At 38.8% G+C, this 20,251-nt stretch overlaps 1 protein-coding gene across 8 annotated transcripts in view; it reads left to right on the forward strand.

Annotated features, from left to right (window-relative positions):
• KIAA0825 (KIAA0825 ortholog) overlaps window positions 1–20,251 on the forward strand; it is a 495,887-nt gene that overhangs the window by 164,073 nt on the left and 311,563 nt on the right. For all 8 annotated transcript variants that reach the window (XR_012092698.1, XM_073014582.1, XM_073014579.1 and 5 more), the window contains one exon: window positions 8,496–8,635. Coding sequence is in view for 7 of the 8 variants with exons in the window: in XM_073014582.1 (XP_072870683.1) it covers window positions 8,496–8,635 (140 nt within the window). In the remaining variant the exon portion in view is untranslated. The remainder of the gene's footprint in view (window positions 1–8,495; window positions 8,636–20,251) is intronic.

Raw genomic sequence — 20,251 nt, forward strand, 5'->3', positions numbered from 1 at the left:
CTTTCCACACATTAGCCCCTTTACATTTTCTTTCTATTCCATGTTCCTTTCTGCCACAGGATCTTTGCACGTGCTTTTCCCTTTCACTAAAATGTCTTTCTCCTTCACATCGGCATCGGTAATGCCAGCTTATGTTCATCTCTCAGTGACTTCTGCAGGGAAGCCTTTTATCAACCCCGAAGACTAGTCAACTTCATTTTTACTACAACTTCTAATAGCATTTTTGCTTTCCTTTCAATGAGTTTTTTTAATTGTTATTTTATCTTTATTTGTATGATCTCTTAAACTATATATGTATCCTCCACTAAATTCTGTAAGAATAAGGAATTTCTGCTTTTTGCTTACTGTTATGTCTCCATGGTTTAGCATATACAAGTTAAACAATAAATATTAGTTGAATGAATGAATAAAAAATTCTAACTAGTATTGTGTCCCCTAAGTGCTATATTAAAGTATTGTATTGCATAAATGCTATAATAAATGGTAGGAACATTTGATCTGTGTGGTAAGGCCCAGGCAGGGGAAGCACTGTCTTAATGAGGAGGTGACTTCTAGTATCCTTAGGAGAGAACATCTAGGGAGGAGTACAAAAAGAGTTTTGGTCTCCCAACTGCTGCTGAATAACTGCTCTGCAGGACTGAGAAAAAGAGCTTAGAGATCTTGTCCTCTGATGAGGTGCCAAGCGTTGACATGGCGCCAATAGCTAGCGGAGAAGTAATGAGAGATTTAAACACCAGAGATCTTAAATGGCTGTTCCAGAGTGTGGATGGACAAGCAGTATGAAAAGATTTTTAGAGGGAAGTCAGTGTCTATGGAACAGTTATTTTAAAATGTGAAAATGTCAACCAAACTAAGTATTTAGCATATGGACCTAGGTATCTTAAGGTGTATATCTTTTCTATCATGGCTTAAATATATTACATAATTATATTACAGAATTCAGAATATAGAAATGAAGCCAGCAATGTGATAATAGGAAACAGCTATAGGTTTTCACATTGGTTTGCATACTTGTTTAGTTCTGTGATTTTGGAAAATTAGCCTAGGCGTGCTTCAGTTCAGTTTCCCCATATCTGAAACAGTTTATATTTTGGTGAGGATGTTGAGACATAAATACAATACAATCTTATTAATCTTCTTGAAGACAGCATGCAATCCTATGGTCTACTTCCTCCATCTTGAAACATCTTCTTCCCTTGACTTCTGAGATATTCTCATGGGAGGGTCATGAGGACTCCATGAGCTCAAGTGCCTCAGTGGCATTCATCACGTGAATACTAAACTATCATTCTCATAGCTGCTGTTAGTAAAGAGCTATATATTTCAGAGAGTGGCAAGTTTTATCAATTATCTAAACGTGTTGAAAGGACTTACTTCAAGTATGATAAAGTGGAAGAAATATTGAACCACTTTCTTACTGGGTCAGGAATGTGATGCTAGGGGAGACTTTTCCTGAACTTCCCTTAACAGATCAATATCTGATAGACAGGAGCCAATAATAGTCAATGGCTCCAGGGAGGTAACTTCTGCTCCTCAAAAGGATGGTTGAGTTATTCAGTGTTGTCCAACGTCTTGGTGATTCAGGTGCTAGATTAGTATTGCTTGGAGGGAGCCCAAAACTGATGGCTGGAATATAATTTCAGTCGTACACCAGGGAGTGTATATACAACCAACTTTGAAAAAAATGATACTCTTTAAAAATGTCAATCCACATTAGTGGACAAAGTTCTTTAAAAAAATCAAGGCAAATTCTGTGTATAAATATGCAGGTGAACTCTATCTGATTTCTAGTTATTAAATCATCTTTAAATATAAATATCATAGAGACTTGGCCATACCCATTATAGAGATTAAAATATATGCAGACATTTTCAGTGCTATAACTATGTATAGTTTACACACTTTTGGTTAAAGTGAAGAGGAAAATATTTTGGGTTCCTCTCAACTTTTTTTCTCAGGCACTAAAATTATCTTCCTAGAGAAAGATGACACAATTGCTTTAAATATTTGTCTTTACTTCTTTTCCCAGAAGATTTTGAAGGATACATTATGGAAAACCAAGAGTAGTACAACAGTAATATGGGGACTTCCCTTCTCCTTTTGTTTCCCCACATTAGGGCTTTCATCCTCAGCTTCTCTTTAGTTATGCCCTTGCCTTTGTTCTCTGAATCATGTAACTTATGGTCTCTGGTATAAACTCGGCCCAGTAACCCATGCCAAGAATCATCTGGTTGAAATCAATTTCTAGATACCTTGAATAACATGGCTTCAATTTGGGAAAAAGGTTTGAGACCACAAACTTGATTTTGGGTCAAAAACTTCGTATTGTCAGTCAGGAGGTTGAATAAAGCCAGACATTCTCAAAGCTGGAAAATATAACGTATGCACCAAATATCAATCAGGTTGAATGGGAGAAAACATGGAGTAACGGAATGAGCATAGGTTTTGAAGTCAGAGAGATCTGGATTCAAAGTTCAGCAGACACGCTTATTAGCTTGGACTAGTTTCTCAATACTCCTGAAACAAGAATTAAGTGAGAGGAACACTAAGTGCCCTCATATATGCCCTATTTTGGATGTCTCCAAGGAGCAAACCCTGAGACAAGGATTCAAATGAATGTAGTTTATTTTCTTAGTGGAAGAAACACCGGAAGGGGAGTGGGGAGAAAAAGAAAGGAAGAGAGCAAATAAAAATTTGTGTAATCAGCCAGGTGCAGTGTCTCACACCTGTGATCCCAGCACTTTGGGAGGCCGAAGTGGGCCGATCACAAGGTCAAGAGATTGAGACCATCCTGGCCAACATGGTGAAACCCCATCTCTACTAAAAATACAAAAATTAGCTGGGTGTGGTGGTGCACGCCTATAGTCCCAGCTACTCGGGAGGCTGAGGCAGGAGAATCACTTGAACCCGGGAGGTGGGGGTTGCAGTGAGCCGAGATCATGCCACTGCACTCCAGCCTGGCAACAGAGGGAGACTCCATCTCAAAAAAAAAAAAAAAAAAAAAAAAAAAAAAAAAAAAAAAAATTGTGTAATCTACCATAGGAGTGACCAGAACTTAAACCTCTGGGGGAAAATTCTGAGAACCAGTATAAAATATATGTTTCAGAGTTATCCCAACAAAGAAGCAAGGATGCTGAGGTATTTATACCCCAACTCTCCTCAGTCATTGGTTGAGGGTCACTCTGGTGGTGTTAATTCCTGCCACTTGCAGCCTGTCTTGCTGAAAAGTACAAGAAATCCAGGCTCTAATGGAGGTGAGCCAGGCCAGTGTGAACTGACAGATAAGGACAAGAGGATATGGGGTGATATAATTTGGCTCTGTGTCCCCACTCAAATCTCATCTTGAATTGTAATCCCCACATGTCAAGGGAGGGACCTGGTGAGACGTGATTGGATCATGGTGGCAGTTTCCCCGACGCTGTTCTCGTGGTAGTGAGTTCTCACAAGATCTGATGGTTTAAAAGTGTTTGGCAGTTCTCCCCTTGCTCTCTCTCTCCTGCTGCCATGTAAGATGTACCTTGCTTTCCCTTCGCCTTTTGCCATGATTTTAAGTTTCCTGAGGCCTCCCCAGCCATGGGAACTCTGAGTCAATTAAACCTCTTTATAATTTACCCAGTCTCAGGTAGTTCTTTAGAGCAGTGTGAAAACGGACTAATACATGGGATCATTGACAATGTCTTCTATGGCCCTACCCTTTATACCACTGAGATCTACTTATTCCCTATGTTAGGTTCCCTGAATTCTATCATTGATTCTTCAGGTTCATTGCTGGTTACAATTTATTTATGTATTTAAGCTTGATGACAATGGACTTAGTAGGACAGGATACAGTACCCCCTGCTGCAGATATTTCTGAATCTGCAAGTGATATTTATTATTAGATTCTTCTACCACCTATTCCATCTTCCCCTCATCATTGGCCATCATCTCTGCTGATTTACGTTATTTGCCCAGTGGGGTCACTGAGACCTTTATCCCTGAGGTGCTGAACTCCTGGTTGCCATTCCCTTATCAGACTTGGTTACTGAAGTCTTCTGAATATGATAGTTGTCAGTCATGAAAGCATTGAGAGATGCCCTGGTGAATCCCTAGAGTTACAGATACTCCTCCCTGCTCCCTTTATGCAGTAGCAAGCCCAGCTCCTCATGATAAATAGGGTTAATCACCCTGACCAGCATAGTAACTCCTTTCTTTGCCTGATAGACTGCTGGCATGGGGAGCCAAAAATGACCAGATGGCAGCTATAACTTTAGGTTTAGTGGGATGCTAAATGGTCCCCTTGTAGAGGTGTGTATACCCCATCCCACCCCACCATGGAAACCAGAACCTCTGCTCCTCCAGAGCTTATAGTTATTGGGATAGGAAGCACAAATTTGTCAAGTGGATTATCAGAATCTTTGGTGGGAGGGGCTGCTCCTACTTTCACCCCTTGTCTCTCAGACCTATGTAGTTTGTCTGTTGGGGACACAGTGCCATATAATGGCTGTTGGCTAAAAGTAAGTATCAAGTCTTGAGGGACAGTGTTCTAGCACCACTGAATGTCATTCCCAAGCTATGAATTTTGGAGTCCATTCCAATTTTCTGCTAGTCTTGCAGCTTCTGCATGATATATAAATGGTAGGAACAATGTACCCCATGGTCATGTGGCCTGAGCAACCTCATATCCTAGTCTGAACCTACTGCAGAGCCTTCTCTTGGCCCGAGCCTTACCTCACATCAAGTTGGAAATTAGGACAGTATGACTGATACAGCTAAGATTTTGTTTAAACATTCTATTGCAGCATGAGTACATACCAAAAACTTGAAGAAAGTTTGGGAACTAACTGATGAATTTTCATAAACATACCTGAATGTAGCTAAGATTTTTCACAATGATTTTATAAAAATAGTTTGATAGTTTCATAAACCAGTAATGCTTGGACCCCATTACTACTTGGAATTTAAAAATTCTTTAGACCAGTTTGTGCCCCAGAAATACAGCACTTATTGGAGTATCAGCTGAGTACAACCCCGTCATAAATTCATCCTGTCTCCTAATACAAGATTTATGAGTTCTATGGGATTTATAACATTTTCCCCTCTTTGTATTATGGTGGAATTCAACATGTACATATTTGATACATACATACGTGTGTGTGTGTGTGTGTGTATGTGTGTGTGTGTGTGTGTATATATATAAAATTTCCCTTTCTGTCATTTTTTGTAAGGCTAATCTCACTTTCACAGCTCCACCAGCTCAAAGGCTGAGGGAACATATGCTTCTCCATATGCCCAACACAGATTCCTCAATGCATTTATTACTCAGAGCTTGGTGATTGAAGAATGTTTGTACTATTTTATTTTTCCTCATAGTGAGTCATTCTACTGTACATTTAAAAATCTGTGATAAGTTGAAAGATCCAAGAATTGAGGTACATGTCAACAAACAGCTTTCCATCTGGTAAATGAGAGATTTTATTTATAACCAGGTATTCAGATACAGTGGTATAAAGTGACATTCAAATGATTTTATTCCATGACTGAAGGGCTAAGGAAAACACTAACCATGTCCAATCCATTCACCACACTGCAACCAGATCAGGAAACTCCTCTGCCTTAAACTTTCCAATGGGCCTAAAATCCACACCTTGGGATAGTAAGGCCCTCCACAATCTAGCTCTCGGCTCCTTCTTCAGACTAGCTCTCAAAGATTCCCTTTCCTTTCTACACTCCAGCCAAATGGGATCTTTCAGTTCATTAAATGCCTTAAGTTAGCACTCAACTCAAGCATAACATACAGGTAGGAAATGTTCAAAACCCAAGTCAATGTTAATATACAACTTACTACCAAGTAGCATTTTTCATCCATTGAACCCCAAAGGAGCATCTAGAAGTCAGTGTTTAGGGTTTAGGATGGAACTAGGGACAGCCATTGTGAGGATCTGTTTTAGATTTTTAGTCCAAAGGCTCAGCTAGTGAATTCTTCCTTTGGCACCACATTTGGAACTACTGCAGAAGTCAGACCCAGACTAATCTGCAAAATAATTCAGAACTCCTGGGATGTTCAGAACTGATAGACTTGATTCCTCTGGCCCTTGAGTTTAGTAACACCCTTCTTCTCTCTTTACCACTCACCCAAGGAGGGAGGTTTCCTAGCTAACAGTGCCCCACCAATTGTCTAAGGAGTTATTCCAATTTGAGACATGTTATCAGAGTTTTACATGGGAAACCTGAGTTGGCCCAAAATTTAAGCACAAGCTGATGGATTTTGTGTGTCATAAGGTTATGAGATGTTCCAAACACCATTCCAAGCCAAGGGGGAGGTGATCCGGGACTTTTTCATTTTGTGTCTTTGAATCTTCTCACTTTTGTTTCAGCCAGCGTTTTGGCAACGCGTCCTCATCATTTTTTTTCTATAAGTTTGCCTACTCATTTATGAGCAGAAAAATCAATCACTTAACATTTAGAAAGCCTTTAAATGTGCTTAGTTCACTAGTAGAAGCTTTTGGATATAAAGCAAGTGTCTTCACAAAGTTTGAATCTGGGTGAATTGAACAGATAAAACTTTAGTTGATGAAATAATAAAGTGCTAAAATGTGTAAGCTTGCCACTGTGAAGATAAATTTCTAGTGAAGACTTCACTGGGATAGTGAATTTTTTGTGGCAAATTAAAGGAAGAGTAGGATTAAGATAAAGATAAAAGGTTATAGGGAATTATTGCACGGATGGTATCTTAGCTCTGGCTGCTATAACAAATATATCATAGACTGGGTGGCTTAACACACATTTATTTCTCATGGTTCTGGAGGGTGAAAGTCTAAGATGAGATACAGCACAGTTGCATACTAGTGAAGACCTTCTTCCAGGTTTCCCATAGTGAACTTGTTGTATCCTTACGCAGAAAGAGGTCAGGCTAACTCTCTAGCCTCTTTTAGAAGGACTGTAATCCCATTCATGGGGTCTCCACTTTCATGAACCCAGTTATCTCCCAAAGCCCCCATCACCAGATACGTTGGGATTAGAGTTTCAACATATGAATTTTGAGGAGAGGGAGCACAAACATTTAGCTCATTGTGGGTGCAGCCAAGGTGGACCTGCGCAAAGGCAGAGGCAGGAAAGAGGATGCTAACTGGTCCTAACCCTACTGCCTGTGCTTCAGAAAGCACTGCCTACATGCATCAAGCCTTACCATGCATGCAACAGAATCTCCTGGAGAAAGATTGTCGAAACACAGATTTCTGCCCTGTCCCCTGCTCCCCGCCCCCACTCCCCACCCCAGAATTTCTGATGAGATGAGGCTGGAGAATTAGGATTTTAAACAAGTTCTCAGGTGATGTGGATGCTGCTTGTTTGGGGCCCAAGCTTTGAAAACCACTGGTCTAGACTGTGTTGATAACTGGATGGCTTAAAACACAGTAAATTGCATCTGCTAATGATAGTGCTGCCAATTGCCTCTCTCAGTGATACCCTTTGCCCTGAATTACTTTCCACCCTGAAGCATATGATGCTCCCATTCTCACCTCTAGATTGCTCAGTCCACCTTCCCTTCCCCATGCCGCCCTATTCCCATGTCCTTAAGGCTGTCACCAGATTGAGTTTAACTATTTCCTGCCTTTTTTGTTGTTGTTCTCCTTGTAAGTTGATGTCCCATTTTTTGACTGTTAGCCAATCTAAATTTTAGATTTCTAGATTTTAGAAGGGAAAAGTAAATAATGTTATCAGTTCCTTTGCTCTCCTGCTGATTCATTGGTAAATGAAAGTGGTGATGTGAGAGACCTGATTTCTGTTTTCTGTTCAACATTGATGATAATTTTTCAAGCAGAAGCATATCTGCCTTGGAATTCTTTCCCTTTGATGAAATGATTACACAAGTAGGTAACAGTGTAACAGCAGCAATTCTGATAATTGAATGTTGATGTAAGGCTTTACATGTTAAATAATTAGATTACAGTTGATCCTTGACAGAAGCTTTGAATTTTTTTTTCATCTGCAATCACACTATATAGCACAGTATATAGCACAGTATATAGCACAGTATATAGCACACTATATAGCACAGTATATAGCACAGTATATAGCACAGTATATAGCAAATTACAAACTAGCGAAACCCATCAGAACTTCTCTCAATTAATAATGAAAGGAGTTAATAGCACATAGTAGGCATTCATATGTTTGGTGAATACACAAATGAATGCATTCCAAAAAATGCATAAATAGTTTTTCTTCCCTCCACGAAACAAAAACAGACATAGTTCCATGAAATATAGGCATGGGTATTTTGTATCAGTTTTAAATTTGGCAGGGTACCAAATGTTAATTTGCTTTTAGCTAGTTGAGATTAAATGTAATTCCTTCCCCAGGCAACCCTAAAGTAAGTAAGCATGAAAGCATTTTCAGAGTAATCTGGGAGGAATTGACATTTAAAGGAGCTAGCATTACATCTGTACTTTAAGGCTATTAATTTCATAGATAAATTAACTTCATTACTCCATCTTTATCTTGCATTTTGAAAGGACTCCATCAGCTGGAGGACTGAAAGCTGAGGGTCAATTGAAACTGCTCTTATCCCAGCCAGGTTGTAACTGGAACTTGCTTCTGGAAACCCTTCTGCATCATGATGGACTTTTACTGAGAATCTTGCTGAAGAGCTCAAGTGAGTATGTGTAGTTATAAGAATGTCCTCGAAAAACCTAGTCATTGCTCTAGTTGAATAACAGTTTTTTTCCTAGGCAAACATTAGAAGAAGGATGTAAACCAGTGGCATGTATCAACATTCAGTTGGGTTAGCAGCAAGCAAAAGCATTAAATCGCTTTACCAACCTATTTGAAAGAATTTATTTCAAGGACTCTGAATGAGAGAAAACTATATTTTTATATGACACTGTTCTATCACAACTACCATTATATAGAAATGTATCAATATGCAGGGTTTGAAATGCCTAAAAAAATTGTAGGAGTGCAGTTATATTTCCAAAGCACGATCTGAATTAGACCTAGAGAGAGAGAGAGAGAGAGAGAGAGAGAGAGAGAGAGAGTATTAGATTAACACTGGGAATTTCAGTGTATCATGAAGAGTGCTTGTGCAACTTACAAACAAGCAAGTTGTGGCCTACAGCTATATCCGTTGGAGCATAGAGTAGTAATCACCAGAAAATTCTGAATGGAAATTGAGGAGTAATATAAGACCATGCTTCTCTTAATTAGTTTCTTTTTTTCCTCTGTAAATGCTTTTTAAGAAAATGGTAAGTAATGTTATGTCAGTATAATATTACATCTCATTGTAGTCCCACTTCATCTAGGAAGAGCTTTTCACCATTTTCACATACTCCTGTGCATCTATCCTATTCCATACCACAAGTGAAGCCTGATTACTTTATCAATTACTAGTTTCATTGTAGGTTTCCCAAATCAAAATCTTTCTTCTCTAATTCCCTATCACCTGCAGGACCCAAGTCCCTTCACCATTCAAATATGATCCAGAATAGTTTTCTAACCTTTTCCCCACTATTTCCTTGCACACACTACCCACTTACTCCTGTAACAGTTGTTGTCCCCAAAGCCCCAAGCATGCGTTCACTCCACACCTGGGCTCACCTGTCTTTCCTACCTAAAGACTTGCTGTAAACTACTTAGCTTCCACCAGTCTGCAAAGGCCAGCTGATGTTTCAGAGCTTTGAATGCTCCATCTTACACTGATCTCTTCCTCCCCTGAACTTCATACTGAACTTTCATCTTGGCTACTTTATTTGCCCTTAGCATGCACTGCCTTGTATTTTTATTGTGTTTATATATGAATGAGGCTAATGTCATTAGGCCCCACCAGCCTGTTAGTATACAAATGAGGTTCATAGCCTTTCCTTGTGTAAATAGCTCCAGTCATTTCTGGTAATTTTTGTTATCTCACATCTGCTCAGGACCGGTGCCCTGTATTCTCTCCCATCCACCTTGATGTTTGGTTCCCAAAAGGCACTTAGGAGCGGTGTCTCTTGTGAGAATATTGCTTCTCTCCTGGTGCTCTCCAAACTCTAAAGCCATGTGGTGCCAAAGGTCATCACAACTCCCCAGACCTCACTGTATTCCAAGAAGAAAGGCAAAGCTTCCTCCCTCCCAAGCCCGGAATCTGATTTTATTTCCTTAGCTCCCAAGCCGTACTGTTTGGAAGTCAAATCTCACAAAGTTTATCTGAAAACAATTTATTTAGCTTCAGGCTTAACCACTCTCCTAAAGAGAAAACTCACACTAGGGAATCTACTTCCTCAAGTAACCAACATTTTTTGTTCACTTATTAGTTATCAGGCACTATGCTAAGCATTTTATATGTGTTATCTAATTTGATTCTCTCTGTAATCTTATAAAATATATACTATTGTTAGTCTCATGTTAAACATAAGGACATTGGCATTGAAGATAATTATTACTTACCCACTGATACACATATCTGATAAATATTGAGTAGATCTAGATTTTGTACCCAGCCAGAGCTTTCTGTCCCCTGCTCTTCCAATACAAATACTCTTGCAAATTAAACCCTGAAGCCAAATAGTGTGGTATTGGGAAGAATTGTTCTGTCCACTCTCAGGTTGGATCAACCAGGACATCTTGGTACACATGCATTTAACTGGCCTTTCCAGCTAGGTAGGCAAGGCTGTACTGTAGATTTTTATATTCCTCCTTAAGCTGGCACAGTGCTTTTACATAAACAGTCCAGTAAACAGTGTTTGGCCAATCAGTGATCAATTAGAATAGAAAACATGGCACTTCCCTTAAACTTTATAGTCTAAGTGCTTGTCAGACCTAGCAGCTACGTGACAAGGATAATATCTAACAAAGCGGAGAGTTACTCTCATGTAATCTTTGAAACTCACAGGCATGGTCCTGTAAGAGAAATGGTCTCCTACTGATAGAGTTATGGAGAATAGATTGTAAAATCAATTGAGATAAACCTTTTGACTATGTTGAGATAGCCACTAACTACAGGAAGTACAATTATAGTTATGAATATTTAACCATGTTCTCTTACAAGTGAATCCTACAATTACTTATCAAAAATAATTATGTCCATCTTCTGATATGTATAAAATGATGTTGCTTTAAAGAAGCTTGGAGTTATCAAAGGTATCATATTGTACTTTACTTTTAGTTCTGGTTCTTATGGAGTACAGCAGTGTATTTACCCAACCTGCTCAAAAACCCATCATTTTAAACAAAGACTATTAGACTACATGGCTGCTGTGGTATTGTCTTGTACTGAATTTTACTAGCTACTTCAAATACCATAAGGATAAAGTTACTGAATTTGCTAATCAATTGATTGACCTAGTTCTTAATCTCCAATAGAATTCTTGTCACTTTAAATTAGAAACCATATATTCATGGAATCTTGTTAATTATACTAATATAGAAATTATTATGCACACAAAAATTAATTTGTAATATTTTAAAAGATATTTTATTATTTGATTAAAAGTCTCATGATATTTCAGAGTACCATTTTGTAATTTAGAGGCTTGATTATTTTAGGAAATATTAGCAAAGCAAAATCTTAGAGTAAAATACTCCAAATTATATATTTCAAGCAACATAATTTTCAGCTTTTTATGGGGGAGTTTTTAAAATAAATAGTGTGTTTTTCACTTAAGCTAATAAGCAACTTCGGCAAAGTCTTAGGATACAAAATTAGTGTGTAAAAATTGCTAGTATTTCTATACACCAACAGTCAAGCCAAGAGCCAAATCAAGAATGCTTCCATTCACAACTGCCACAAAATGAATAAAATATCTAGGAATACAGCTAATAATGGAAGTGAAGGACCTTTACAAGAAGAACTACAAACCACTGCTCAATGAAATCACATGTGACACAGACAAATGGAAAAATATTTCATGCTCATAGAAAGGAAGAATCAGTATCATGAAAATGGACACACTGCCCAAATAAATTTATAGATACAATGCTATTCCCATTAAGGTACCACTGATATTCTTCACAGAGCTAGAAAAAAACTATTTTAATTCATATGGAACCAAAAAAAGAGCCTGGGTAGCTAAGGCAATCCTAAGCAAAAAGAACAAAGCTGGAGGCATCATGCTACCAGACTTCAAACTATACTACAGGGCTATAGTAACTAAAACAGCATGGTACTGTTATAAGAACAGACATGCAAACCAGTGGAACAGAACAGAGAACCCAGAAATAAGACCGCACACCTACAACTATCTGAACTTTGACAAACCTTATAAAAGCAATGGAGAAAGGATTCCCTATTTAACAAATGGTTCTGGGAGAACTGGTTAGCCATATGCAGAAAATTGAAACTAGACCCCTTCCTTACACTATATACAGAAATCAACTTAAAATAGATTAAAGACTTAAATGTAAAACCCAAAACCATAAAAACACTAGAAGAAAACCTAGGCAATACCATTCAGGACATAGGTATGGGCAGAGAGGTCATGATGAAGATGCCAAAGGCAATTGCAACAAAAGCAAAAATTGACACATGGAGTCTAATTAAACTAAAGAGCTTCTGCACAGCAAAAGAAGCTATCAACAGACTAAACAGACAACCTACAGAATGGGAAAAAATTTTGCAAACTATGCATTGGACAAAGGACTAATATCCAGCATCTATAATGAACTTAAACAAATTTACAATGAAAAAACAACTAACCAGATTAACAAGTGGGCAAAGGACATGAACAGGTACTTCTCAAAAGAAGATATACATGCAGCCAACAGTTATATGAAAAAAATGCTCAACATCATTGATCATTAGAGAAATGTGAATCAAAACCACAATGAGATACTATCTCACACCAGTCAGAATGGCTATCATTAAAAAGTCAGAAAATAACAGAAGCTAGAAAGGTTGTGGAGAAAAAGGAGCAATTTTACACTGTTGGTGGAAGCATAAATTATTTCAACCATTGTTAGGCACAGAGTTTTTCTTGATAAACTACTGCTATGGTTTGAATGTCTCCTTCAAAACTCATGTTGAAATTTAATTGCCATTGTAACAGTGTTGAGAGGTGGAACCATTAAGAGTTGGTAGGGCATGAGGACTCTGCCTTCATGAATGAATTAATACTATTATCATGGGAATGGTTCAGTCATTGCTCAAGGGGATTCCTAATAAAAAGGATGAGTTCAGCCCACTTCCCTGTATCTTGTACACTGGCTTCTGCCTTCCACCCTATCACCATGAGATGACCCTCATTAGATGCTGGCGCCATGCTCTTGGACTTCCCAGCCTCCAAAACTGTGAGCCAAATAAACTTGTGTTCTTGTTAAATTACCCAGTCTGTGGTATTGTGTTATAGCAGCAGAAAATGCACTGAGACAATAACCACATACTATAAAGATTAAAGCATATGGGATTCATCTCATTGTGAAAGTGATGTCTGTAGCTTTTTGTTTTGTTCTGTGGAAATTATTTCTCAGAATTTATATATGTTTCAAAAGAATCGACAAAGCCTATAGGAAATGGCTCTTTTGGAATCTGAGATGCAACTTCACTGAGCATCAGAAAATAACAAAATTAAATAAGTGAATGGTAAGGATTTATAATATATGCCTCATAGGCTGCAAACTTTTAGGAAGTGGAATTATGTCTTTGCCATGTAAAACAATCCTCTTTGTATAAAATATGTAGCATTTTGAAGGAATGATTACATTGCTAAAACTTAATAAAAGTAAACTGATTTCACATGGTAGGTGACTTTTAACACTCTGAGTACAGTTCAGTTGGCAGGAGAAGGTAATGTTTGTTGGTTTTAAGTTAGGTCATTTTAAATCTGCAGGGAAGAAAGTCTCAACTACAAATTATCACAGAAGATTTTAAAATTGTGAGACACTATTTTGAATTATTGACTTTTAACACCCAAGGCAATTGTTCTGGCAATTATCTTGCTGAGGCCACAAGGTCTTACAGGTTTCTTACATGTGTCATCAAAGGAACAAATATTTGGCAATTTCCCAATTGTTAGCAGGTAACCTTTCCTGCTAGTGACATTTGAATGAAGTGTGACTAACATTCTTTCCTTTGCCTATTGCCCCAAGAATAATTGCCAGTAAAACTTCTTGACTTCTGATAATATTAATTTGTAATATAGTAACAACAGCAAACTAGTAAATGCATACTATTAACATGTTCCAGATATTGTTTCTAAGTAGTTTAAATGTGTTTACTTATTGAAACCTCATAACAGCTCTGTGTGGTATGATTGTCATTTCCCTTTTAGAGATGAGGAAACGGAAACACAGAGAAATCCAAGTGGCACAACTAGTAAGTGGCAAAGAAGGATTTGATCTAGGCAGCTGGCTTTCAAATTCTGTTTCCATTCACCACAGTACACGGCATCCACGCAGCACCACAGAACATTTACCAAATAGCAATATTGCACAATTCATGGGAACTATCAGAAACCTCAGTAGTAGATAATTTTCATTGTACCTTTTGTACTTTTTAACCTCATGACAAAGTGCCTAAAGTTAACGAAGAAAAAGATCTAGAGAAAACTCTGGCTAAACGGCTACTACCACTAGCAAGTAACTGTTGCCTTAAAGAATGAATCAACTCAAAATTATCTTACCATATAGTTAATATTTTCTTGGTCTTTCAGGTAATATTTGGCATTTTTGGCAGCAGATTGGTGTTTTGTTGTGTATGGTGTGTGTGTATGTGTGTGTATTTGCTGTTATCATTTTTTTTTTTTTTAGTTCTTTATTATTAGAAATGGGGTCTTGCTATGTTGCCCAGGCTGGTCTCAAACTCCTGGCCTCAAGCAGTCCTCCCACCTTAGCTTCCCAAAGTGCTGGGATTACAGATGCCCAGCCCTGTGTTTTGTTTTATAAGTGTCACCAAAGTGCAATTTAATAACTGCCTTGAAGGAGGTGACCTAAAATAACCCATTGTTAGCCCGCCTAACCATGATGTCATAGGTTGCTTTTGCTAGTAATGATGTCTGTACTACAGAACTCTGACTCGTTCAATCTTTTTTTTTTTGTCACTTTCTTTACTAAGAACAATAGAACCATATTTGTGTGTCACCATATGGCATCCCATCCAAAGATCCTATCTAAGAATGCTAATGAACTAGTTTACAGGTGTCAGCGGGCTCCATAAAATTATTGGTCCCAGAAAGAATTACCATTTAGGTTCTTTTGAGACTTCATGAGGGTGAGGTGGGGGTGGTGCTTCTAGGGGAGGTGGTGGGATATGGATTATGTAAAATAAGGCTTCTTGTCTTTAAAGTGCAAACATATTACCTGGGGATCTCGTTAAAACTGCAGATTCTGATTCAGTAGGTCATGGGTGGGGCCTGAGATTATGTGTTTCTCTAACAAACTCCCAGGTGATGCTGCTCCTGCTGCTGCTGATTCTTGGGCAACTTTCTTAGTAGCAGGGATACCAAATAAGGTATCTGCTGCTATAGAAGGCAAAAGAATTTGAGTATGTGGCTTGTCCTCGTAACGTATTATAAGCTTATAAAAAGACAATTTACTTAAGAATTATTATAAACCATTTTACCAGTACATTCATAGTGGTCAGCGAGCATAATCTTATTCACATACAGAACTGATTATGTTACTTGCTTGCTAAAAACTGATAGCGGCTACCCAATGCTTTTAGAGTAAGAACCCTAATCCTTGCAACACCAACAATCCCCTGCATGCTCTAGATGTGGCCAGCTTGTGCAGCTCATCTCATCCTACTCACCCCAGCATAGTGTGCTCCAACACAGAGTCTTGCACTCTCTGGTTTAGGTTGTGCATCACAGATTTGTATATTTATAATAGCAATCTCCCCGCAGAAGTCACTTGAAGAAAGGGGCAGCTGCTCTAACACCAGTGACTTTTCAATTGTCCCAGATGCCAAGTTCTTTCCTGCTACAGAGTCTTTGAAATGTTGTTTTTATTTATTTATTTTTTCTGCCTAGACCCTTTCTTGTCTCTATTTACCTGGCATCTGTGAGTCACCTTTTAGCATAAATATTATTTCCTGGGAAGTCATCCCTGATTATCCTGGCTGGGTGAGGTCCCCCTTTACTTCTTTTTGTCACAATTTTAAGTGAAATGTTATTTGACATAATTGGTATTTAATGTCTATTTCAGCCACTATGAGTTTTAGGAGGTCAGGGATAGCTCATCATTTTATCCCCCGTGCCTGGCCTGGTTCATGACACTGTAGACTGGTAATGACAGCATAGAACATGCTTTAAAAAAGTATTTGTTGTCCGGGCGCGGTAGCTCAAGCCTGTAATCCCAGCACTTTGGGAGGCCGAGACGGGCAGATTACGAGGTCAGGAGATCGAGACCATCCTGGCTAACACGGTGAAACCCCGTCTCTACTAAAAAAACACAAAAAACTAGCCAGGCGAGGTGGCGGGCGCCTGTAGTCCCAGCTACTCGGGAGGCTGAGGCAGGAGAATGGCGGGAACCCGGGAGGCGGAGCTTGCAGTGAGCTGAGATCCGGCCACTGCACTCCAGCCTGGGGGACAGAGCGAGACTCCGTCTCAAAAAAAAAAAAAAAAAAAAAAAAAAAAAAAAAAAAGTATTTGTTTAATGATTGCAACCTACTCAATTTCCATGACAATTCTGTTTTATTCATTGATCTCTCTAAACTCTCATTTTCTCATTTCTAAATGGGGTACTAATATTGACCTTATTAATTCATTCTGAGCTTTAAAGGGTAAATAAACATAAAGTACTCAGTGCATTACCTGGCACATAGTAGGTTCTTAACTTATGTTATATTCATTTTTTTTTTATATTGAATGCCTGGAAAATATGTCTGATGCATTTTTTATCCTCTGATTACTCCTGTGCTCTTTATGCAGTGGTCTGTCCGTGTGCTGCTCAGTAACCCTCCCCTTCCACCTAAGCGTACATTTCAGTGTCTCCTGGGAGATGAGGTTCTCTCTTTTGGACATCTTTGTGCCTGGGAAGGTGTTGCCCTAGCAGCTGTCGTGTATTTGAAGATGAAAGGTAGACCAAGTAAATATTCTCAAGTTCTATATATTTAGGACTCCTTGAGAATCTCTGCATATAACTTGGGAGATTGGCAGTTTGAATTTTGCTGTGATGTTTCACCTGCATTGAATCAAATCTAATCCGGCTTGGCAGTGACTGAAATATTTTATATTCTATCTCTTCATGGAACTTAGAAAATGTCTAATGTGACTGTAGAAACGTGTCTTCCTTAGTAGTTAATGTGCTGCTAGTATTAGTATGTAAAATGATTGGGCATTATATTACAAGTAATACTATTATGATGAATTTCTGCAACATCTTTTCCCAAGCAACTCAAACGATTTAATATATTATTTCATTTATGACCTGGGATTATTAGGACCATTTTGCAAATGAGAAAAATTAGATAAAGAAAAATTGAGTAAATTGACCACTTGATGTTTTATGTGGTCCTTGCTAGAAAAGCCATTATTTCCTGAAAGTCTATTGTTTTTAAATGAATTCTGAAATGAAAACATGAGACTTCGTGAGGGTGATTTTTTTTTGAAATAAGAAGTAATATTCTTCTGAGTTAATTTCTGATGTGATTTTATTTTTATTTATTTATTTTTAAAAATTTTTTTTGAGACGGAGTCTCGCTCTGTCGCCCAGGCTAGAGTGCAGTGGCGTGATCTCGGCTCACTGCAAGCTCTGCCTCCCAGGTTCACGCCATTCTCCTGCCTCAGCCTCCCGAGTAGCTGGGACTACAGGCGCCCGCCACTACGCCTGGCTAATTTTTTTGTAATTTTAGTAGAGACGGGGTTCACCGTGTTAGCCAGGATGGTCTCGATCTCCTGACCTTGTGATCCGCCCGCCTCGGCCTCCCAAAGTGCTGGGATTACAGGCGTGAGCCACTGCGCCCGGCCTCTGATGTGATTTTATAAGTAAATTCTCTATTCAACTAATATTTAGTGAGCATCAAGTATGTATCAGGTCCTGTTTTAGACTGCAAACAAAATGGTAAACATGCCATGTCAAATTGCCTTCATACATTAAGAGCACAAGATCACCTCGATCAGCAGGCTGAACTGTCTACTCTTTCTGTACAGAGATTCTGGTGCAAGGAGACCCTCTACTCTACACCCAGGCAGATCTCCAGGCTTTCAGAGTACTTGCTTGCTTGGTCCAGCAGCATGAGTTGCCCCACCCCTCTTGTGCAGAGATCTTGCTGCAGGGGGTCCTCTCAGCTCCATGTGCAGGCAGCTCTCCAGGCTTTCAGAGCACCACTCATCTGGATCAGCCTGACTTTCCAACCTTCCTGTGCAGCTTCTGGTGCAGGGAAGCCTTTCTACTTCACTCCCAGGCAGAGCTTCAGGCATCTGGATTACAAGTTTAGGCTATCCCCATACCTGTGTAGAGAACTTGGATCTGAGGTGGCTTCTCAGCTCCAAGCTGAGGGACACTTCTGGGCACTTGGGGGCTGCTTTATTGGATTGTCCCTTGTCACTGATGCCTGTGCCTGACATCGGGGAACCTGTAGGTGGACCTGCCTGGTCTGACTCCACCTTTTGTGGCCCCTGCCACCTCCCAGGGCTGAGTAGGGAGCTCAGACCACTGTACATCCTGCGCATCAGCCCACTGCCTGAGGCAGCAGAGAGCCTCTGCTAGTAAACAAGGATCAACTATATACCCAGCCACATTGACCACAGCCAGTTTTTACCTGTAAGTGCCATCTATGGGCTTGTAGGTTGAATTCCATGTGCCAAAAGAAGTGCATGTGTCTATAAAAGCAAAGCCAAAAGACCCAATCCAGCATTCCCTACAGTCACACTCCCAAGAAACAGGAGAAAGGGAAAAGGGAAAGAAAAAAAAAAAAACATTCTAAGGAAAGAAAGAAAAAGAAAACATACTACCTGCATGAAAACAACTACAAAAATTAGAAATGCCAACATCTCCAAATGAAAAGGAAACAGCACAAGAATTTTGGCACAATGAAAAATCTAAATATAGTGACACACCCAAGGATTGCACTAGCTCTCCAGCAATGGTCTGAGGCCAAAATGAAACTCAGAAAGGACAGAAGAAAGAATTGAAACATGGATTGCAAGGATGCTCAATGAGATCCAAGACAAGGTTGACAATCAACACAAATAAACTTCTACAGAAATCCAGGAAATTCTGGAATTGAAAATCTCATTTAAGGAATTTCAAAGTAAAACTGAAAGCTTTATCAATAGACTAGAACAATCAGAAGAAAAAATCTCAAAGCTTGAAGACTGGTCTTTTGAACTCACTCAGACAAAAATAAAGAAAAAATAATTTTAGAAAATAAACAAAGTCATTAAGAAATATGGTACTATGTAAAGTGACCAAGTCCATTAATTATTGGAATCCTGAGAGAGATAGAGAAAAAGTAAACAACCTGGAAAATTTACTTGAGGGAATAATTCAAGATCACCTGCAAAATACTATTCAAAACGAGCATCACTAAGTAATATGGTCACAAGACTATCCAAGATCAAGGCTAAAGAAAAAAAAGATCTTAATGCAGCTAGAAAAAATGGCCAGATCATGTACAAAGAGAAGCCCATCAGGCTAACAGCAGACTTCTCAGCAGAAACCTTGTGAGTCAGTAGAGATTGGGGGCCTGCTTTCAGCATTCTTAAAGAAAAGAAATTCCAACCAAGAATTTCATATCCCACCAAACTAAGCTTCATAAACAAAGGAGAAATAAAATCTTTCCCAGACAAGCAAGCACTAAGGGAATCTATTACCACCAGAGCAGCCTTACAAGAGATTCTTAGAGGAGTTCTAAATATGGAAACAAAATTAAGATACCTGTTCCCAGAAAAACACACGTAAATACATAGCCCACAGAAAAAGCATCCACGCAATAGAAACTATGAAGCAACCAGCAAACAATTTCATGATAGGCTCGAAACCTCACATGTCAATTATTAACCTTGACTGTAAATGGCCTAAATGCCCCCACTTAAAATGCACAGAGTGACAAGTTGAATTAAAACACACACACACACACACACACACAAAACAAGACCTTATCCTCTGCTGTCTCCAAGATACCCATCTCACATGTAATGATACCCATAGGCTCAAAGTAAAGGGTTGGAGAAAGATATAGCTTGCACACAGAAAACAAATGAGAGAAGGGATCACTATTTTTATATCAGATAAGATAAACTCTAAATCAACAACAGCAAAAAAGAAAGAAGGGCATTACATAATGACAAAGAGTTCAATTGAACGAGCATACTTAACTATTCTAACTATATACACACCCAACATTGGAGCACCCAGG

This window comes from Chlorocebus sabaeus, chromosome 4 (genome assembly GCF_047675955.1).
Source record: "Chlorocebus sabaeus isolate Y175 chromosome 4, mChlSab1.0.hap1, whole genome shotgun sequence".
NCBI lineage: Eukaryota > Metazoa > Chordata > Mammalia > Primates > Cercopithecidae > Chlorocebus > Chlorocebus sabaeus.